Source organism: Neomonachus schauinslandi, chromosome 15 (genome assembly GCF_002201575.2).
Source record: "Neomonachus schauinslandi chromosome 15, ASM220157v2, whole genome shotgun sequence".
In the NCBI taxonomy this organism is placed as follows: domain Eukaryota; kingdom Metazoa; phylum Chordata; class Mammalia; order Carnivora; family Phocidae; genus Neomonachus; species Neomonachus schauinslandi.
In genome coordinates, this window is record NC_058417.1 from 27746881 (window position 1) to 27770839 (window position 23959).

A 23959-nucleotide genomic window follows, 5' to 3' on the forward strand; every position below is an offset into this window, starting at 1 on the left:
AGGAACTCCAGGAGGGAGGTGTCAGTGCAGGCAAGTCTCAGCACTTGCGGGACATCACAGTAGAAATTATCCAGGACGTTGGGGCCACAGAAAGGCAATGGGAGCATCAGAGCCAGCTGGACAATGGAGTGAACAAATCCCCCTACCCAAGCAGCCACCACCAGCCCCACACACAACTGAGTGTTCATGATGGTGACATAGTGGAGGGGCCGGGAGATGGCTATGTAGCGGTCATAGGCCATCACTGAAAGAAAGAAGACAGTCCTGCCTCCCAAGAGGTGAAAGAAGAAGATCTGGGCCATGCACCCCTCTAGGAAATGGTCTTGACTTCATGAAAGAAGTCCACCAGCATCTTTGGATAAGTCACTGTGGAATAGCAGAGGTCTAAGACAGCCAGATTTCGGAGCAGAAAATACATGGGTATGTGGAGCCGGGACTCAGAAGTCACTGTGACCATGATAAGGATGTTTCCCACAACAGTGGTGACGTAGACAAATAGGAACACCAGGAACAGGAATTTCTGGAGCTTGTGGGTTTGTGAGAATCCTAAGAGGACAAACTCTGACACATGTGTGATATTCTGTGCTTCCATGGGATCCTCCCCACATGCCTAAAGAAAAACCATGCAAAACAAAAAAATCATGAAAATTCCATCATTTTCCTTTGGAGAGTCAGGAAGAATTTGATCAAAGTCATTGTTGAATATATTCCAAGATGGAACTTAGGAGAGACTTCCATGGAGATAAATATATTTTCAAAGCTTTGACAGACTTATCTCCTTAACCACACCCTACATTGTATCACAGACATTTATGGGTCTTTCCCCCTTTGTATCACTCTGTCCTTGTCTCACGGGTTTCCTGTCTGATTCATACCTGATGTGCCCAACATAGTGTCTTGTGAACTACAGGCTCCACAAATATGGTTGAATAAATGAAAAAAATGAATAAACATGTCAGCAAGCACATGTGACCACAAATATCATCATCCTGGATGCAAAAATCTTGAGAGGATATAGAGACTAATGATTTTAGATAAACAAATAGATGCTTTGTCATGGCAGAGATTTGAGGAGCTGCATATGATTCATTGCTGAAGGAAGAGAGGTGTAGATCAGAAGAAATTGTCATGCCCTAATTTGGAACCAAATGTAAATCAAACAAGCAGATGATCTTGGCTGAAGCTGGGATATTAATACTTCTCAAACTTTTCCACATAAATACTTCTCTAATGGCATTGTTGCCATGGGGCCATCTGCAGAGGTATCTCAAAACAGTCCTGGACAAATGCACAATTTCCTTGAACTCTCAAGCTTTATATTTCAAAAACTATGTGAACTTCCTATTATACGCATAACTCTAGACAATCTTTGAGGGGCTTCTTAAAATTTAAGTATTGTGGCTTGTAAACTTTGATTGCGAAAACCAAGGAGTTATAGAAAATATAGAAGAAAGAAGAAAGAGATTTCTTTAGTTCAGTAAGTGAAAGTTCTAGAAGGCATTCACTTGAAAAATAAACTGAGTTCTTTAATGTTAAAACCCATTCCCTTGAGCTACACTTTTCCAAAATTTTCTCTAATCGTTCAGAAAAATTTGCCCTGAGGCCCGACCTTGTGAAGATATTAGAACATAAAAGGATTTCTCCTCCCTGGTTCCCACCTGATATATGAGAAGAACAATAGCAATTGCACTGATGTACTTTTCACAGGGAATTGAATGAATATGTGTAAAAAGATTTCTATCAACAAATATGAAACAGAATTATCTCTGAAATTATCTGTGAGGTGTTACAGTACTCAAAATATTGTCATGTTTATTTTATCTAGAATTCACATTTATCCCCAATATTTGTGTAAAATGGTGTTCCAGGAAGATACACTTTCTTTATTCTGTGGCTTCACCAACTTCCAGCATAAGACTATTTGAAAAGCGGGGCACCTGGGTGGCTCAGTTGGTTAAGCGACTGCCTTCAGCTCAGGTCATGATCCCACGGTCCTGGGATCGAGTCCCGCATCGGGCTCCCTGCTCTGCGGGGAGCCTGCTTCTCCCTCTCCCACACCCCCTGCTTGTGTTCCCTCTCTCGCTGTGTCTCTCTCTGTCAAATAAATAAATAAAATCTTTAAAAAAAAAAAAGGCTATTTGAAAAGCGTCCCCATCGACAATTGAGAACCCCTGTAAGCCCTTTGGTGGAAAATAATGTGATGAAACAGGGTGAAAATAGGCTTATCCCAGCACACTAGGGTAGAAATCCCCGAGACAGGCGGGAGAGGAGCAGACACTCCAGGGGCGTTGTCAGAACAACCCTACCAAGTAGAGTAATTACAAAGAGTAATACATCTTTGTCTCTAGCTTTGTGTCCTTGCTCTACCACATGGTGTCAAGTTTAGACTGGGTGCGCAGCATCTTAAATGGCCTGGTTGGGTCTCTCTGAGAAAGCCCCTGACCCCTAACCTTTTACCCCCAACCCCAACCCTCTCACCTGATTATGGATTCCTAAAATGCCAACAGCATAGTTTTATTATCCCTATTTTTATCTTTATCCCTATAAAAATTACAACTGTCACACACTTCTATATGCCTTTATTAGTCAGAGATGCACACTCTGTAATGTCAACTTCAAAAGACATTTTCCCTCTAAATCAAAACTTTCAAAATTTTCCATGATTCTTCATTGCCTATAAGAAAGAATTCACACTTAGATGGCTTTTCAAGGGCTCCTACCTTTCTTTGCAGAACCATCTGCCACTTAGTTGTAGAAGTTCCTTATATCTTTTGGATACTAACCTTTTGTTGTTGAAGTAGTAAACATTTCTCGTAGTTGTAGCAGGAATTGCTGTTATTGTAGTAGTAGACATTTACTGAGTGTTCGCTATGTGCTAGGCACTATGCTAAGCAATTTATAAACATTAGCCTGTTTAATTCTCATATAGTATTTGCATGCTTATAAAATATAGCCAGTACTATTTTTTTTTAAAGATTTTATTTATTTGACAGAGAGAGAGACGAGGAGAGAGGGAACACAAGCAGGGGGAGTGGGAGTGGGAGAAGCAGGCTTCCCGCCGAGCAGTGAGCCCGATGCGGGGCTCGATCCCAGGACCCTGGGATCATGACCTGAGCCGAAGGCAGACGCTTAACGACTGAGCCACCCAGGCGCCCTAGCCAGTACTATTAATTATCCCCACTCTAGGTCAAATAATTTGCCCCGGGTCACACTGAAAGTGAGTAGCAGAGCTGGAACTCTGGCCCAGGTCTGATTAGTCCCAGATTCCGCACTCCTAACTACTATTCTCTTCTTACTTGCTCCCTGCTAAGAACCTTTGACTTCAACCAAACTGATCCCCTCCTCAGTTCCTTAGGCGTCAGGACCTTTCATCAGGCCAGTACCCCACCTGGATTGCCTTCCCATCCTGTTCATCTATCCGAATCCTACCCCTCCTTCAAGGCCTGAGAGTAATGAGCTATTCCCTAACGTTACTATGGACTGGTATGTTTCCATAAAGATGGCTCTGTCTCCTCGCTTATGTTTGTAATTTCAATGCAAGTCTGATATGTTGAGTGCTACACAGTTCTTAGGGCACGCATAGCCTTTCTCATAGATGGTTCCCAAAAGAATGCTTGATGGCTTGATGGTAGGTGGAGTGCTGGGATGGGCCAGACCACTGTGAGAGGTGAAAAGAGAGCAAGTCGCCACTGAATGAGAGTTCAGTTCAAGGGAATGTGAAGGGAACCCCAAATCCTAATTCCCAGCATCACCAGATTTACAAACCTAAAAGCATCCTCTTAGCATGGCCAGCATGCTTTCCACGAACTTGTAAGAATGTTTGGAAATGATTCTTCCGCCTACGTGCAAAAAGAATAGATTTAGACGGGAAAGCAAAATAAAGAGACATACTGAGGGGCATGGATATGAACAGGGAAAGAGAAGGATTCCAGACCTTTTTTGTTGTTGCTCCATCTTGTTTCCCATCCATCTTGCTCTTAATGAAATTCATCCATGCAGGACTGAGACAGGAGGGGAGGGGCACCAAGTGGTTCCAAAAATGGGGGTGAATTTAGTCTGTGGTCATCTTGGAAGTATTAACGGGTCTTATTAAGACAAGATAGAGAAGAAGGGAGGATGGAGGCAAAGCAGTAGAGAAGGAATGGAGACTCGGAGTGGGAGAGCAGCGGGCAGGAGGAGGAGGAAGAACAGAGGATTAAAAGGGGAACAGTAGAGAGTGGGAAGTGTGAGAGAAAGACCTGGTGTTTTCTTCTAGGTTTGGGAAGAAGCTGGAGTATGTGTGTGGGAGATGGGGGAGAAACCAGCTGTATCTCTTCTGCTCTCCCTCCCACCCTCTGTCCTGAATTCCACACAACACATAAGCCAGTACAGATAAAAGTTTTAGTTCCAGATAAAATTAATTGTTCCCCCAAGCCCTGTCCCCCAGCATTCTTGCCCAGTGACTTCCCCTACCCTCCCTCCACCCCATGCTTTTCTTACAGTAGGCTTTGCAAGAGCCTTTTCAGTGCGGACTTGTCCATGGGAAGGACACTGCAGCCATCACCTACCTCCGGCCCAAAGTGGCCAAGGGGACTTAGAACCTTCACCCTCCAGGCTACCCTTCTCCTGTAGCTCCATTCTTTTCCTGGCCTCTGTCAGACCAAGAACACACAGAGGATTGGCCTTAAGGGAAAGACACTCCTCAGGGAAAAAAAGTTAGGCTTAATTCACAAATTGAAGCCGGGCTGAGGCTGCTGAGGGCAGGAGCACTGGGAGTTATTAAAAAAGTGTGTAAGTTGTTGCATCAGATGCACATTATCATTGAGAAACCGCCTTGGGTCCCAATGCTCCGGGGGCACTGATCATAGGGCTAAGATGAAGAAGAGGAAGAAACTTATGGGAAATAAATTCCCGGGGAGGTTTATAAGAACCAAATCCTTTGAGGTCAGCACCATGGGCAGTGCAAGGCCTTCAACCTCTGCTTCCACCACCGTAGTTGAAAAACTAAGCTCTATTCTAGGACATGGTCCAGGTCATGCCCTCTGTAAACTCCAAAGCCTTTTTCACATGTCCATTTATTAAGGCATCTCTCACCCCCACCTCTGATCTGCTCTCCTCACTGCCAGTGTGACCTTCTTAATACAAATTGGCTAAGTTTACCCTCAAGATAGAACTCACATGCCATAAAGTGCACAGGTCAGTTGGTTTTCATATATTCACAGGTTTGTGTAACCATCACCAGCCACTGTCTAACTTCAGAGCATGTTCCTCACTCTGAGAGCAACCTCCTATTTTCTAGCAGTGACTGTCCAGTCTGTTCTATCCCCAGGCCCTGGCAACCACTAATCACTAATCTAGTTTTTGTCCCCGTGGATTTGCCAATTCTGGACACTTTACATAAATGGAGTTGTATAATATGTAGTCTTCTTTCTTCTTACTTCTTTCTCCAAGCATAATGTTTCCAAGGTTCTTCCATGTTCTATTAGTACCTCTTTATGACTGAATAATATTCCATTGTGTGGATATACACTTTTGTTTACCATTTATCAGTTCTTGGGCATTTGGCTTGTTTCTACTTTTTGGCTATTATGAATAATGTTACTATAATATATGCACACATGTTTTTGTGTGGACATATGTATTCAATTATCTTGAATATATACCCGGGAGGTAGAATACCGGGTCATATGATAACTCTATTTTAACCTTTTAAGGAACTGCCAATCTGTTTTCCAGCAGCTGCACCATTTTATATTCCCACCAGCAGCATCTGAGCAATGACAATTTCTCCACCAACACTTATTATCTGTCTTTTTATTATAACCATCCTGTGGGAGTGAAGCATTTCATAGTGGTTTTGTTTTCATTTTAAATTCCAGGATAGTTAACATACAGTGTTGTGTTAGTTTCAGGTGTACAATATAGTGATTTAACGATGCCATACATCACCCTGTGCTTATCACAACAGGTGCACTCCTTAATCCCCATCACCTATTTCATCCACCCCCCCCACCCACCTCTCCTCTGGTAAACACCAGCTTGTTCTCTGTTTCAAGATTTTATTTTTAAGTAATCTCTACACGCAACATGAGACTTGAACTTACAACCCCGAGATCAAGAGTTGCTTGCTCTGCTGACTGAGACAGCCAGGAGCCCTAAGAGTCTGTTTCTTGGTTTGTCTCTCTCTCTCTCTTTTTTTCTCTTTGCTCACTTGTTTTGTTTCTTAAATTCCACATGTGAGTGAAATCAAATAGTATTTGTCTTTCTCTTACTGACTTAATTCACTTAGCATTATACTCTCTAGCTCCATTCATGTTGTTGCAAATGGCAAGATTTCATTCTTTTTTATGGCTGGATAATATTCCATTGTATATATGTACTACATCTTTATCCAGTCATCTATAGATGGACACTTGGGCTGTTTCCATAATTTGATTATTATAAATAATGCTGCTATAAACATAAGGGTGCATGCATCCCTTTGAATTAGTGTCTTCATTTTCTTTGGGTAAATCCAGCAGTGCAATTGCTGGATTGTAGGGTAGTTCCATTTTTAATTTTTTCAGGAGCCTCCATACTGTTTTCCACAGTGGCTGCACCAGTTTTCATTCCCACCAAAGTGCATGAGGGGTCCTTTTTCTCCACATCCTCATCAGCACTTGTTGTTTCTTGTGTTTTTGATTTCAGCCATTCTGACAGATGGGAGGTGATATCTCATTGTGGTTTTGATTTGCATTTCCCTGGTGATGAGTGATGTTGCGTGTCTTTTCATGTGTTTGTTGGCCATTTGGATGTCTTCTTTGGAGAAATGTGTGTTCATGTCTTCTGCCCATTTTTAAATTGGATTATTTGTTTTTCTGCTATTGAGTTGTAGAAGTTCCTTATATCTTTTGGATACTAACCCTTTGTTGGATATGTCATTTGCAAATATCTTCTCCCACTCAGTAGGTCATCTTTTAGTGTTGTTGATTGTTTCCTTCACTGTGCAAAAGCTTTTTATTTTGATGCAGTCTCAACAGTTTGTTTTGTTTTTATTTCCCTTGCCTCTGGAGACATGTCTACAATAATGTTCCTTTGGCTGATGTCAGAGACATTACTGCCTGTGCTCTCTTCTAGGATTTTTATGGTTTCAGGTCTCACATTTAGATCTTTAATCCACTTTGAGTTTACTTTTGTGAATGGTGTAAGAAAGTGGTCCAGCTTCATTCTTCTGCGTGTTGCTGTCCAATTTTCCCAACACCATTTGTTGAAGAGATTATCTTTTTCCCATTGGATATTCTTTCCTGCTTTGTCAAAGATTAAGTGACTACATAATTGTGGGTTTACCTCTGGGTTTTCTTTTCTGTTCCATTGGTGTATGTGTCTATTTTTGTGCCAATACCATACTCTTTTGATTACTTGAGCTTTGTAATATAACTTGAAGTCTGGAATTGTGATATCTCCAGTTTTGCTTTTCTTTTTCAAAATTGTTTTTGGCTATTTAGAGTCTTCTGTGGTTCCATATAAGCTTTAGGATCTTTTGTTCTAGTTCTGTGAAAAATGCTGTTGGTATTTTGATAGGGATTACATTAGATCGGTAGATTGCTTTGGGTAGTATAGCTATTTTAACAATATTTGTTCTTCCAGTCCGTGAACATGGAAAGTCATTCCATTTCTTTGTGTCATCTTCAATTTCTTTCATCAATGTTTTATAGTTTTCAGAGTACAGGTCTTTTTTTTTTAAGATTTTATTTATTTATTTGAGAGAGAGAGAATGAGAGAGAGAGCACATGAGAGGGGGGAAGGTCAGAGGGAGAAGCAGACTCCCTGCTGAGCAGGGAGCCCGATGTGGGACTCGATCCCGGGACTCCAGGATCATGACCTGAGCCGAAGGCAGTCCTTTAACCAACTGAGCCACCCAGGTGCCCCAGAGTACAGGTCTTTCACCTCTTTGGTTAGTTTTATCCCTAGGTATCTTTTACTTTTGGCACAATCATAAATGGGATTGTTTTATTAATTTCTCTTTCTGCTGCTTCATTATTAGTGCATAGAAATGCAACAGATTTCTGCACATTGATTTTGTATCTTGTGACTTTACTGAATTCATGTATCAGTTCTAGTAGTTTTTTTGGTGAAGTCTTTAGGGTTTTCTGTATATAGTATCATGTCATCTGCAAATAATGAAAGTTTTACTTCCTCCTTACCAATTTGGGTGTCTTTTACTTCTTTTTGTTGTCTAATTGCTGTGACTAGGACTTCCAGTACTATGTTGAATAAAAGTGGTGAGAGTGGACATCCTTGTCTTGTTCCTCTCATTGTGGTTTTGATTTGCATTTCCTAATGATCGATGATGTTGAACATCTTTTCATGTGTTAATTGGCCATTTGTATATCTTCTTTGGAGAAATGTCCATTCAAATCCTTTGTCCTTTTTTAGTTGAATTATCTTCTTTTTTTGAGTTATAAAGATGCTTTGTGTATTCTAGATATTAAACCCTTATAAGATGTGTGATATGCAAATATCATATCCCATTCTGTAGGTAATTTTGTCATATTTTTGATAATGTGTTTGGTGCACAAAAGATTTTAATTTTTGTGAAGTCTAATACATCTATTATTTCTTAAGTTGCTTGTGCTTTTTAAATTTTAAAATCCATTGTCAAATTTGAGGTCATAACTTTACTCATGTTTTTGTTTAACAGTTTTAAAGTTTTAGCTCTTTTATATAGGTAGTTGATTCATGCTGAGTTCATTTTTATGTTTGGAGTAAAGTAGGAGTCCAACTTTATTGTTTTGCATATAGTTATCCAGTTGTCCCAACATTATTTTTTTAAAAGACTCTCTTTTTCCATTGAATGTCTTTGGCACTATTGGCCATAGAGTCAGAGTTTATTTCTGAACACTCAATTCTCTCTCTTGTTTTTTTTATTATTAACATACAATGTATTATTTGTTTCAGGGGTACAGGTCTGTGAGTCATTAGTCTTACACAATTCATAGCGCTCACCACAACACATACCTTCCCCAATGTCCATCACCCAGCCACCCCATTTCCCCTACCCCCTGACACTCCAGCAACCCTCAGTTTGTTTCCTGAGATTAAGAGTCTCTTATAATTTGTCTCCCTCTCTGGTTTCACCTTGTTTCATTTTTTCCTCTCTTTCCCTATGATCCTCTGCCTTGTTTCTCAAATTCCACATATCAGTGAGATCATATGATAATTGTCTTTCTCTGATTGACTTATTTCACCTAGCATAATACCCTCTAATTCCATCCATATCATTGCAAATGGCAAGATTTCAATTTTTGATGGCTGCATAATATTCCATTGTACATATATACCACATATTTTTATCCATTCATTTGTCAATGGACATCTGGGCTCTTTCCATAGTTTGGCTATTGTGGACATTGCTACTATAGATACTGGGGTGTAGGTGCCCCTTCGGATCACTACATTTGTATCTTTGGGGTAAATACCCAGTAGTGCAATTGCTGTGTCATAGAGTAGCTCTATTTTCAACTTTTTGAAGAACCTCCATACTGTTTTCCAGAGTGGCTGCACCAGCTTGCATTCCCACCAACAATGTGGGAGGGTTCCCCTTCCTCTGCATCCTTGCCAACATCTGTCATTTCCTGACTTGTTAATTTTAGCCATTCTGACTGGTGTGAGGTGGTATCTCATTGTGATTTTGATTTGTAGTTCCCTGATGCTGAGTGATGTTGAGCACTTTTTCATGTGGACACTCAATTCTCTTCAGTTGGTCTAGATGTCTATCATTATGCCAGTACCATGATGTTTTGATTACTGTAGCTTTGTAGTAAGTTTTGAAATTAGGAATTGTGAGTCCTCCTATTTTGTTTTTCTTTTTCAATGTTGTTTTAGCTATTTGAGGCTCCTTGTAGGTTGCATATGAATTTGAAGATTGTGCATTCCATTTCTGCAAAAAAAAAAAAAGCCCATTGGAATTTTGATGGTAATTGCATTGATTCTGTAGATCACCTTGGAGGGTATTGCCATCTTAACAACATTGAGCCTTCCAGTCTATGAACATGGGATGTCTTTTTGTTTATTTAAATCCTTATTAATTTTAGTCAGCAATGTTTTTCATTTTTCAGTGTGCAAGTCTTTCACCTCCTAAGTTAAATTTTTCTTAAGTATTTTATTCTTTTGGATGTTATTGTTAATGGAATTGTTTTCTTAACTCTTTTTCTAATTGGTTTTGTAGAGACACAACTAAAATGTGCATTTTGATATTGCACACTGCAACTTTGCTGAATTTGTTTATTAGTTCTAATAGTTTTTGTGGATTCTATGGGATTTTCTATATAGAGAACCATGTCTTCTGCAAACAAAGTTAGTTTTACTTCTTCCTTCTTTTTGTCCTGCCTTTTATTTCTCTTTCTTGCCTATTTGCTCTGGGTAAAACTTCCAATACAGTATTGAAAATAGCAGTGGTGAAGTGGGCATCTTTTTCTTGAAAGCTTTCAGGTTTTCAACATTGACTATCACGTTAGCTGTGAGTTTCATAAATGCCCGGCTTCCTGGGGCTCCTGCGTGGCTCACTTGGTTAGGTGACTGACTTTTGACTTTGGCTCAGGATATGATCTCACGGTCGTGAGATTGAGCCCTGCATTGGGCTCTGCACCCTTGAGGAGTCTGCTTGTCCCTTTCCCTCTGCTCCTTCCCCCACTCTCTCTCTCAAATAAATAAATAAATAAATAAAATCAATCTTCAAAAAAAAATAAATGTCTCCTTTCCAATCCTAATTTTGTGAGTGTTTTTATCATAAAAAGGTGTTTAATGCATCTGTGGACATTATTATGTGGGGTTTTCCTTCATTTTATTACTGTGGCATATTACATTGATTGATTTTCTTATGGCAAACTATCTTTACATTCCTGGCATAAATCCCACATGGTCATGGTGTATAATCCTTTTAATATACTGTTGGATTTAATATACTGTTTGTTTGCTAGAATTTTGTTGAGGATTTTTGCTTCCATATTTATAAAGAATATTGGTCCATAGTTTTATTTTCTTGTGTTACCTTTGACTTTGGTATCAGGGTAATGGTGACTTTATATAATGTCCTAGACAGTGTTCCTTTTTCTTTTATTTTTTGGAAGCATTTGAGTAGTATTGTTGATAATTCTCCTTTACATGTTTGGTAGAATTCAGTGAAGCCATCTGCTCCTGGACTTTTCTTTGTTGGGAGGTTTTTTAATACTAATTCATTCTTTACTTATAGAGGTCTGTTGAGATTTTCTATTTCTTCTTGAGTAATACCTTTGTAATTTGTGTGTTTCCAAAAATTCGTCCATTTAATATGGATTATCTAACTTGTTTGTATATAACTGTTCATAGTATTCTATTTAATCCTTTTCATTTCTATAAGGTTGGTAATATGATCTATCTAGCAAATTATTTTCATTCCATAAGGTTGGTCTCTGCTATCATTTCTGATTTTATTTATTTACATCTTCTTTCTCTCTCTTTTTTATTTAAAGATTTTATTTATTTATTTGACAGAGAGAGAGCACAAGTAGGCAGAGCAGCAAGTTGGAGGAGAGGGAGAAGCAGGCTCCCCACTGAGCAGAGAGCCCGATGTGGGGCTCAATCCCAGGACCCTGGGATCATGACCTGAGCTGAAGGCAGACACTTAACTGACTGAGCCACCCAGGTGCCCATTTTCTCTCTTTTTTTTCTTAGTGTAGCTAAAGCTTTCTAAATCTTGTTCATCTTTTCAAAGAATCAACTTTTGGTTTTGTTAATTCTTTCTATTCTTTTTATATTCTCTGTTTCATTTATCTTGCTCTAATCTTTATTATTTCCTTCCTTCTGCTGGCTTTGCATTTATTTGTTTTTCTTTCTCTAGTTCCTTAAAGTATAAAGTTACTGTTGATTGATTGTTGATTTTAGATTTTTCTTCTTTTTATTTTAGATTTTTTTAAGTAATCTCTACACCCAATGTGGAACTTGAACTCACAACCCCGGGATCAAGAGTCACACACTCTACCGACTGAGCCAGTCCGGCACACCTCTTTTTTTTTTTAATGTAGGCATGTATGCTATAAACTTCCCCCCAAGTACTGCTTTTACTACATCCCATAAGTTTTGGTGTGTTGTGTTTTTGTTTTCATTCATCTCAAAGTATGTTCTAATTTCCCTAGTGATTTCTTTTTCTATCCATTTGCTGTTTAAGAATGTAGTTTAATTTCCAAGTATTTGAAAATTTTCCAGTTTTCCTTTTATTAATTTCTAGCCTCTTTCCATTGTTGTCAGAGAAGATACTTTATATGATTTCAATATTTTAAAATATCCAGCAATATCTTGGATGAGATCCTACCTCTATAAAACATTACCACTGAAAGAAATTGTATAAGAAATGCACAAGAAATCTCTATTATTTCTTACAGCTGCATATCAATCCACAATAATTTTAGTTAACAACAACAACAACAACAACAACAACAACAAAACACGACCAGAATTCAGAAGAATATATGCTCTACTACAAATTAACAGTATGTCCTTTGGAATGTCACTTAAGCTTTCTCAACTTCTATTCCATATCTCCAAAATAAAATAATTAGAAAAAAAACCCCCAGCAGAACAATAGATAGCAAAGTAAATATCCATGGACAACATCTACAATAAAACTAGATAAAGGTCCACAGACCCCAACAGGCAAGTGAGGAAAATCCCTGCACAAGGGCTGCATGGTCTCAGCATCTGTGAAGGAGGAAGCAGAGGGAAGCAACAGGATGCCTAACAGAACTGAAAGGAAGAAAATAAAAATAGCCAACAGGTATTCTCTGGAAAGTATGGCAGGCCAATTCAATAATAGCAGCTAAAAGAGAGTGGTTTTTCCAAATCCAGTGGAGGGTGAATGTAAGAAGCTTGGAGTCAAATCTCTGAGAACTGATAAACCAGAGCTTCTTTCCAGCACACACCCCACATGGAAGAGAAGCTGCTGGAAATGAAATAAAAACTGATCCAGATGAGACAAAGAGACAAAGGAAATAGAAGGTACAGACAAAAATGGTGGGGAGGACAGAGATAGCTCTAACAGAGCTAGTAAATCTCAGAAAGCAAGAAACCACATTGTTGAATACTACATAAAAACAACAGAAGAGAGGATGTATGAATCATGCCCTCTTCCAAAAGTTCAGCAAAACTACTTTCACACCAAAAAAAAAAAAGCCACAGAAAAAAATCAAGGGAGAATCCCATACAAAGTTGTTAAAAGAAATTTAAAAAAAAAAGGGAGAGAGAAAAAAAAAAAGACTAAAGAACAGTATAATAGCCCAAGGACAATGGGATCACACCAGAAAGACATGTCCACCAAACAAATCAAAAGTACTCGTAGAGGTTCTAAAGACACCATCCAACTTCTCCCACTTATTACAGATTAAAACTAAAATCTGAGGACACCAAACAGAAAGCATAGCAGGCTGTTTGGGAAGGGAAGTAAAAACTTGAATACCAATCAATATGGTAGCTGGTTCCCTGACTTGTTTTTCCCTTCCATAGCTATTGTCTTAGATTCTAGAGTCCCAGAAGTGTTCGGTGGATGTGTACAAAAAAAAAAGTCTAAGAAAAGCCCTCTCTTTATGGTCAGAGGACTGGGAAAGGGACCAGAAGAATATATGGGAAAATCTCCATTTTTCCCTCTTTCTCTTTTTCTTCTCCTGGACCTATCCCAAGTAAAGCCCGGTCATAGAAATACAATCCTGCAGCAACTGCACAGACACTTAAAACTCTGACCAAAACCCCTATCTTGCCAGAGGACCTGGCAAGAGACTCACAGGGTCCAAATAATAGAGGGCAGGGGATTCTCATGGTTTGTTGGTTGGTTTTTTTTTTTTTTTTTCCTCTCTCTCTCTCTCAATTTTCACCACTTTGTTCCAAGACAGATTTAGTCATAGGAATTTCATGACAACACAGGGATGTGAAAACCCTGGCTTTGTAGCCAGAGCACCAGGAAAAGGGGTCGCTAGGAACCAGATGCCATAAATGATGGAGAGAAAGGGATCCTTAAATCTGTGCATAGGCAGCACTGATGTGAAGTAGTGTAGCAGAAGCTTTTGGAACTGAGGTAGTGTGCACCACTGACAAGGTCCCAGCCTGGCTCCCAGGTGGCACAGACATGGTGCCAACCATAATAGAACTATAAAGGTTTTGAAGTCTGCTGACATTGGAAGCACACCTCACACAAGATAGGTCAGGACGAGAAGGGTTAACTGACAGCTAAGCAGACAAACAAACTCAACATTCTCCAGAGGACGTTGACAGACTCAAGGTCTCACAACGTAATATTTCCAAGATAAAATCCAAAATTATTCAACATTAAAAGAAAAAGAAAACAGGACAACTCTCTACAACTTGCAAGGAAAAGACAATAAACACCAACCCTACCATGATGCTGATGTGAAATGATCAAATACAGACTTTAAAGTAGCTATTATCACCATTTTCCGTGAGGTAAAAGTGAACGCCCTTGAAACACATGGAAAGATAGCAGTTTTCTGCAAAGAAATGACAGTTGTAGAAAAAGAACCAAATGGAAATTTTAGAACTGAAAAATACAACAGAAATAAAATATTCACTGAAGGGCCTAAATGGAGATGACAATAGGAAGTGAACTTGAAGATAGTGCAATGGACATTATCCAATCTGAAAAAAGATCACAAGCATGGCTAAGTTCACATGCAGTCAGAGTTTGCCTGAGAGGTGAGCTTGTCTGGGCCTGATGATCTGGACTTACCATCTTCCTACCTTTCCAGGGTCTCATTTCCATGTGCATGCATGTGTGTTCCTGGGCCCTTTCTGCTTTAAAAGTCACCCCTTGCTAGAGTGAAAGGGAGTTAACAGGAGTTCAAGAGCTCTGTGGTCTCTTGGCTTTCCTGGGCAATTGCCCTGGATTAGTTTTCCTTATCCAAAGGCTCAGCTCATTCCTGCTTTAACCTTGAGGCTATTTTACAGATTCACAAAACTTCCACATCTGCCCTTGGTTAGGTGCCTCTCCTGTCTCCTGCCATATGTTACCTTTCAAAGATATCTCTGCTTATGGAATCAGAATTATTTTTTTTTTAAGTAAACTCTACCCCTGACGTAAGGTTTGAACTCATGACCCTGAGATCAAGAGTCGCATGTTCTACTGACTGAGCCAGCCAGGTGTCCTAGAATCAGATTTATTTTTATCTCACTATTTTAAAAGCTGCCTTACTCAAGGTTGAGGATATGTGACTGAGTTGCATTCTTTTCCTCTTCAAAATGCTCCCAAAAAGTGGCTTGGCCACTTTCCCCAAGATTTCCACTACTTATACCTTGGATTGCTCTTCCTTACAGCCCAGATTTAAGTGCTTTGTTCTTTCTTTACTTCGTCTACCCTCCCAGCTCACCCAGCCCCCTCCCTGTTCCTTCCCTCCAGCCAGAGCCTTCTATCCCAACAGTGGATGGAGGAGAAGGAGGATAGAAGCCACAGCATCCACTCATTCTGGAGGAAATTCTCATGGAGGAACTCTATTTTGTAGATGTGTTTGGATAAGCACTGGGCCATCCAAAAAACCTGGACTCTTGCCATGGTTCTGCCACAAAAAGCCATGTAACTAACTGCAGGGATGGAAAAAGTTTTTCTCTACCGTTCAAGGTCTTCCAACAGGACTAAGAATTAAATTAATATGAGACGATTAACAAGAGGGAAAAAAAAATGAGGTTTTATTATGTGCCCATGGAGCCCCAACAATGAAATTGAGACCTAAAGAAATAACCAAAGCAGACAGTTTTTATAATTTTTAGACAAAGAGACAATAAATCTGTGAGGCATTGACAGGACAAAGAAAACAACTTTGCGGGCTTCAATTAGTAAGGAATTCTAAAACAGAATTTGGTCAGGCATAGGAAATTAGTAAAAGCAACAAGCCTTGCTTATGCTGCCTCTTTGGCTTTAAATTTCCTGCCTCTGGTGATAAGGATGTCTCTTTACCTCCTGGTACAGGGAGGGTAACTTTCACATAGGAAACTGATTTCCTGCTCTCAGGGGGACAGAGGGGGATCTTAGAGTGTTCTTTTTTTTTTTTTTTTGAAGATTTTGTTTATTTATTTGACAGAGAGAGAGAGACAGCGAGAAGGAACACAAGCAGGGTGGGTGGGAGAGGGAGAAGCAAGCTCCCCACTGAGCAGGGAGCCTGATGCAGGGCTCGATCCCAGGACCCTGAGGTCATGACCTGAGCCGAAGGCAGACGCTTAACGACTGAGCCACCCAGGCGCCCCCTGAGTGTCCTTCTTGCACAGGGCATCTCTTGAGTAACTTTTATTTAAAATAATCAATATGCCGAAGTAGCACATTTTGGGGAAGCCTGTCCTTGGACCCTACATACATAACCTTGAAGAGAACAAATAGTCATGGAATTTTGAAGCTCTATGAAGCCTTGAGAGGTCATCTAATCCAACGTTCTACTTTTACAAGTGCAGAAACTGAGACCTGGAGACATGCTATAACCTGCTCCAAGTCAGGTGATTGGTTAATAGCATAGTGGTTCTTACACACAGCACTATTATACCAATACTCTTCCCATCACCCTCGCTGAGCACCTCCATTTCCTCATCTGCACAGTGGGCACAGCGAGGGTTATAGATGAGAATAAATGAACTACCGCTGCTGTACGAATATGGAAAATAGAAAGTGTATTCAAATGATAGTTTATCAACCTTATTGACAATCCCCACTGGAAAATGACTCACTGCTGGGCCCCAATGGAAGATCATAACCCAAGGGAGGGCTAAGCTGGCTCATCCACCTCTCCTGGGGCCCGTAAACTTTTAATGGACGCACCGGGCAGAGATCCATGGCCACTGCAGCTAATAAGGCTCACTGGAACCACTTTAAAAGTTGGTTTGTTCAAAAATACCTGCAGTAAATACCCAAATCCCAACAACAAATGTGTTAAGGGATGTGGGGCTATGGATGGTTAATCCTCTTCCTTTCTCTGTTTTACAAATTGATTACAATGTGATTATTTTGGTATATTGTACCTGGTCTATTGTGAGCATTCAGCAAACTTTTGTTAAGTATGGAATTCATCATTTGAAATGAAATGTCTTGAAGAGTTAAAAAGCCACAAGAGGCATGTCTGGGTGCACCTCTATGCTCAGCGCTGGGGATACCAAAATAAGACAAAATTTGGGGGGCGCCTGGGTGGCTCAGTCATTGAGTGTCTGTCTTCGGCTCAGGTCATGATCTCAGGGTCCTGGGATCGAGCCCTGCATCGGGCTCCCTGCTCCGCGGGAAGCCTGCTTCTCCCTCTCCCTCTCCCCCTGCTTGTGTTCCTGGTCTCGCTGTCTTTCTCTCTGTCAAATAAATAAATAAAATCTTAAAAAAAAAAAAAGACATGCATTTTGCTCCCAACCAACTCACAGTCTAGTGGGGAAAACAGATGCAGAAACACATAAATGCACTCACTTCAAAGAGGAAACAGCTCTATCCGGGGGACGCTCCAAGGTTAAAGGGCTGAGCCACTAGCCATGCCTGGGAGAGAGAGGAAAGCTTCCTAGAGGAGGTGACATTTGAACAAAGGGGTGGTTCATGCCTGTGGGCAGAAGTGTGTTTCTGGCAGGAAGAACAGAGGCCCGGAGATGAAATGGCACAGCATACACTCCAGGAACCCCAAGTGCCTCAGCAAGGCCAGGGCACAGGGCAAGTGGTGGGGGATGAGGGTGGAGAGGAGGCAGGGATCAGACTCTGGAGAGCTTTGAGAAACCAGGTTAATGAATTTAGATTTTATCCTATAGGACATGAGAAGCCAGTGGAGGACAAGAGCAGGAGAGTGGCCTACAGATGAAGGCTGTCCTGGCCACAGGAGGAGGGGAGATGGGAGGGTGGAGAGAATAAACAGAGGGGGAGCTGCTCCTTTGTTTTTTCACACCCCATCTTGTTTCAGAAAAGACTTAATGAGGGCAGTTGAGGGTCTGGAACTTTGCCTGTGTCTTTGACCCATCCCATCCCAGCTTCAAAAACCTTTAAAGATGTGGGAGGGTGAAGAGAAGAGAGGAGAAGGGAAAGGAGATGGGAGATAAGAAAAGAAAGAGGAGGATAAAAAGGTGATTCAGAAAACCAAGGAGTCAAAGCCAATGAGCCAGCTGAGACCCATGCCCCAATGATATCAAGACACTGTTTCAGTGACTCTGTGATGCTCTTGGCCTTTCCATCATGAGCCAAGATGGACTCCACGGCTTCAAGCCTCATACACTCTCATTCAAAGGCTGGAGGTGAGGAAAAGGGTATGGGACAGTTTCTTTCTCCTCCTATATCTCTTGCCTTTAATCATGGAGGAAAAATCTCCCAAAACTCCCCCAGGAGTAGCCCTACGTCTTATTGGTCATTACTAGGTTAATCACATGATTACTCCTCGTTGCTTAGTGGTCTAGGCACATAAATATCTGGCTTTTTCAGTTACTTTGATAAGAGTCAGGCAAGGGAGAAGGCATTTGGAATAGCTGCTGAGTAGGTAACTTGCAGTATCTGCCATGTTGTTGTAAAGTACCTGGCAACAAGAATGAACATGGTGGGCCAAAAGCAAGAGAATTTTGAGAGTGGCACAAAGTCTACCTTGTACAGAAAAATTCTTACAATACCATGGGTCACAAACTCAAATGTAGGTAATGTAAATGAGAGAATGTGGGTGGGAACTTCCCTGAATAAAAGAAAGCTTTGTTTCGGGGCGCCTGTGTGGCTCAGTTGGTTGGGCGACTGCCTTCGGCTCAGGTCATGATCCTGGAGTCCCGGGATCGAGTCCCACATCGGGCTCCCTGCTCAGCAGGGAGTCTGCTTCTCCCTCTGACCCTCCTCCCTCTCATGCTCTCTGTCTCTCATTCTCTCTCGCAAATAAATAAAATCTTTAAAAAAAAAAAAGAAAGAAAGAAAGCTTAGTTTCATCTCACTCCTTAAGCCAGTGCAAAACTCTAACATCTAACTAAAAGGTAAAAAAACAAGATTTTCCTTTCTTTCTTTCTTTCTTTTTTTTTTTTTTTGGAGAAGCAACAACCCCAGAAATGCAAGCCTCAACATACTGGTACTTGGAGGTCCTCTAGTGAATTACTGATTTCCCACTTGATCCCCTAAAGTGAAGTCGATCAATATAAAACCGCCACCATCGAGGTCTCAATCAACACTTCAGTGTCTTACTCTTTTTTTATTTTATTTTTTATTTTTAAAGATTTTATTTATTTATTTGAGACAGAGAGAATGAGAGACAGAGAGTATGAGAGGGAGGAGGGTCAGAGGGAGAAGCAGACTCCCCGCCAAGCAGGGAGCCCGACGCGGGACTCGATCCCGGGACTCCAGGATCATGACCTGAGCTGAAGGCAGTCGCTTAACCAACTGAGCCACCCAGGTGCCCCTCAGTGTCTTACTCTTAAGTGGATATAGACAATCAAGGATCAACAGGCATTTAAGGAAGGCTTCCAAAACAAAATAAATAGAAAAATGAATGAGAAGTAAACAAAATGTTGCAGGGAACATAAGAAACCTTAAAAAAAAAAAAGTCTCTGGTTCATATAATTAGAATCTTTAAAGAGGAGCAATAAGATATAATACCTATGAAATAAGAATAGGAAAGGGGCACCTGGATGGCTCAGTCAGTTCAGCATCTGACTGTTGATTTCAGCTCGGGTCATGATCTCTGGGCCACGGGATCGAGCCCCACATTGGGCTCCATGCTCAGCTTGAGTCTGCTTGTCCCTCTCCCTCCCTCTCTGTCCCTTCCCATGCTCGTTCTCTCTCTCTCTCCTCTTTCTCTCTCAAATAAATAAATAAAATATTTTTAAAAATAAGAACAGAAAAAAAGTGGAAAACAAGAAGTAACTCTTAAAAATTCAAATATAGGGCGCCTGGGTGGCTCAGTTGGTTGAGCGACTGCCTTTGGCTCAGGTCATGATCCTGGAGTCCTGGGATCGAGTCCCACATCGGGCTCCCTGCTCGGCGGGGAGTCTGCTTCTCCCTCTGACCCTCCTCCCTCTCATGCTCTCTGTCTCTCATTCTCTCTGTCTCAAATAAATAAATAAAATCTTTTTAAAAAAATTCAAATATATTTACAGATGTAAAAATTTCAACAGAGGGCTTAGAAGATAAAGTCGAAATTACCTCTGAATGTAGAATAAAAAATGAAGACGTGGTAAAGAACTGGAGAGACTATATAAGAGGCTTAGAAATTAATTCAGTAGGAATTCCCCAAAGAATGGCAATTACAGAGGTGGAAAAAACTATGGAAGAAATAATACAAGAAATTTTCCAATTGTAAAGGCCCACCAAATATCAGTAGAAGAAATAAAGTCCATACTAAACACTTCCTTGTAAAATTTCAGAACACTAAAGACAAAAAAAGAGGTTTTAAAAGGGTGAGAAGAAGAGATAAAACAACAACAACAACAACAAAACAGAACAGCTGCAGATTCCTCAGAGCAAGCTGGATGCTGGAAGAAAATCAAAGAATATCTTCAACATTCAGGGGTGGGAGGGATTATTTTCAATCTACAATTCCATTCTAAGCCAAAGCATCAATTAAGTGTGAAGGACTAATGGAAGGACTCTGCAATGAACTGAAGTTTGAGTTACCCAAAAATTCATATGTTGAAGTCCTAGACCCAACATGATGATATTAGGAGGTAGGGCCTTTGGGAGTTAATTAGGTTATGAGGGTAGAGCCCTCATGAATGGGACTAATACCCTGATAAAAGGGACCCCAAAGAGCTCTCTCACCCTCTTTCCATCATGTAAGGACACAGTGAGAAAACAGCCATCTACAAACCAAGAAGTGGACCTCACCAGACACTAAATCTGCTGGCATCTTGATCTTAGACAGTCCAGCCTCCAGAACTGTGAGAAATAAAATTCTGTTGTTTATAAGCCATCAAGTCTATGGTATTCTGTTATAACAGCCCAAACTGACTAAGACTCCTATTGCCCTCTTTCCTCAAATGTTTAATAGTCCCTGCCTAGGCATTTATGTGTAACATGCCGTGAGAATTGAAAAAAGCAAGAATGCTCATTTTCACTACTCCATTCAACATCATACTGGAAGTCCCTGACAGCAAATTAAAGCAATAGAAAGAAATTGAAAAATCACACAGATTATCCCTATTCTCAGAAAACATGATTGTCTACACAGAAAATCCAAGGAATCTATGAAAGTTCTCCTAAAATTAATAAATGAGTTTAGCAAGATGGCAGTATATTAGTAATGAACAATTGAAAACCAAAATATAAAGAAAAATATTTAAAATAGCTCTGAAAATTAAGAGCTCAGGTATAAATCTAACAAAATGTATACAGTATTTGTATGCTGAAAACTACATAATGTTGATCAAAAAAATCAAAGAAGACCTAAAAAAAATGGAGAAACATACTGTGTTCATAGACCAAAAGACTCAGTATTGTTAAGACATTAATCATCCCCCAGTTGACGTATAGATTCAATGTAAACACAGTCAAAATCCCAGGTTTTTTAGTAGATATTGACAAGGTGATTTTATTTTATTTTTTACAGATTTTATTTATTTATTTGACAGAGAGAGACAGTGAGAGAAGGCATACAAGCAGGGGGAGTGGGAGAGGGAGAAGCAGGCCTCTGGCCGAGCAGAGAGCCCAATGTGGGGCTCGATCCCAGGACCTTGGGATCATGACCTGAGCTGAAGGCAGACACTTAATGACTTAGCCACCCAGGCGTCCTGACAAGGTGATTTTAAAACATACATGGAAAGGCAAAAGATCCAGAATAGCCAAAACAATTTTGAAAAGAATAAGATTGGAGGAATCACACTACCTGATTTTAAGACTTACTATAAAGTCAAAGTAATCAAGATAGGGTGTATTGATAAAAGGATAGACACAGAGATTAATGAAATAGAATAGAGCCTAGAAATAGACCCACATAAATATGGCCAATTGATTCTTGACAAAGATGAAAAGACAATTCAGGGGGAAAGGATATTCCTTTCAACAAATGGTATTGGAACAATCGGACATCCATATGCCCTCAACTTCACCCCTTATACAAAAACATATTCAAAATAATTTATAAATCTAAACGTAAAATTGCAAATCTTTTAGAAGGAAACAAAGAAGAAAATCTTTGCGACCTGGAATTAAACAAAAAGTTTTTAGACATGACACCAAAAGCATGATCCATATAAGAAAAAAATTGTAAGTTGACCTTTTTTTTTTAAAGATTTTATTTATTTATGTATTTATTTATTTATTTATTTAACAAAGAGAGAGAGAGAGACAGTGAGAGAGGGAACACAAGCAGGGGGAGTGGGAGACGGAGAAGCAGGCTTCCCGCTGAGCAGGGAGCCCTATGCGGGGCTCGATCCCAGGACCCTGGGATCATGACCTGAGCTGAAGGCAGACACTTAACCAACTGAGCCACCCAGGCGCCCCTCTAAGTTGACCTTTATCAGAACTAAAATTTTGCCCTGTGAAAGACACCAGTAAGAAAATGAAAATACTATCTCACACTGGAATATACTACTTTTAAATCACATGTCCAACAAAGGATTTGTAGTAAATATAACAAACTTACAAAACTCAATGGTAAGAAAACAATCCAAGCTTAAAATGAGCAAGACATTTCACCAAAGAGGATTTACAGATGGTCAACAAGCTCATGAAAAAATGCTCAGCATCATTAACCATTAAGGAAAAGCAAAATAAATCACAATGAGATACTACTACCCACCTATTAGAAAGGGTAAAATTAAAAAAATAATAATAGCCTGACAATACCAAGTGTTGACAAGGATGTGGAGCTCAAACATTGCTGATGGGAATACAAAATGACATTGCCACTCTGAATAACAGTTCGGCAGTCTTAAAAAGTTTAGCATATATTTACCATATAATTTGGCAATTCCATTCCTAAGTATTGAACCTAGAAAAAAGAAATCTGTTCATACAAAAATCTATAAATGAAGATTTATAATAACTCTATTTGGAATTAAAAAAAAGAGCTGGAAACAGGGTGCCTGAGTAGCTCAGTCGGTGGAGCATCTGACTCTTGGTTTTGGCTCAGGTCCTGATCTCAGGGTCCTGGGATGGAACCCCATGTCCGGTTCCCCGCTCAGCAGGGAGTCTGCTTGTCAACCTCTCCCTGTGCCCCTCCCCCTGCTTGTGTGTACGCTCTCTCTCAAATGAATGAATAAATTTTTAGAAAAATGTCCTTCAGTGGGTGAATAGATAAACATATGCAGTACATCCATATGATAGAATACTGCTCAGTGAGTATGAGCTACTGATACATGCAACTACTTGGATGAACCTCAAAGGCACTATGCTGAGTGAAAGAAGCCAATCTCAAATGATTACATACTGTGTGATTTCATTTACATGACATAATGAAAAAGACAAAACTATAGTGATAAAGAATATATCAGTGGTTGTCAGGGTTTAGGGGTTGGGGGAGGGTTACTACAAGGGGTAACATCAGGGAGGTTTTTGAGGTGATGAAATTGTTCTATATCCTGTGTTAAATTGTTCTATATCTTGTGTTCTATATCAACACATGCTAAAATTCATAGACCTGTATGCCAAAAAAGTCAACTTTCCTATATGTAATTTAAAATTAAAATTTAAAATTAAAAAGGCTGGGAAGATAAAGACATTTTCAGATGTGTCAGGTTTTAAAAATTTACCCCCCACATACCGTTTCTCCAAAAGCTACTGAATGATGTGCTTTCATGATATCATGATGAAAAGATTAAACAAGAAAAAGGAAAACATGGTATCCAGAAAACATGAGAATCCATGCAAGAAAAAAATGTAAACTTTCTGAGTGATGTTAAATAAAAATACTAAGAAGATAGCTGTGCAGCAGGTCTAAGAAGCAACCTGTCCAGTTTGTAGTAAGTGTAGTAAGAGAACATAGAGCTCTCCAGGAGGATTGGTATCAAAAGAAAACTGGAATAGATAGCTCATTCAGCATGTCTGGACATAAGCTCAAAA

General features: G+C 40.0%; 1 protein-coding gene across 1 annotated transcript in view; it reads right to left on the reverse strand.

The window, feature by feature from the left end:
• Window positions 1-592, reverse strand: part of LOC110593144 (olfactory receptor 4D2-like) — a 1494-nt gene extending 902 nt beyond the window's left edge. The window contains exon 1 of the mRNA XM_044921825.1: window positions 467-592. Coding sequence (XP_044777760.1) covers window positions 467-592 — 126 coding nt within the window. The remainder of the gene's footprint in view (window positions 1-466) is intronic.
• Window positions 593-23959: the final 23367 nt, after the last annotated feature.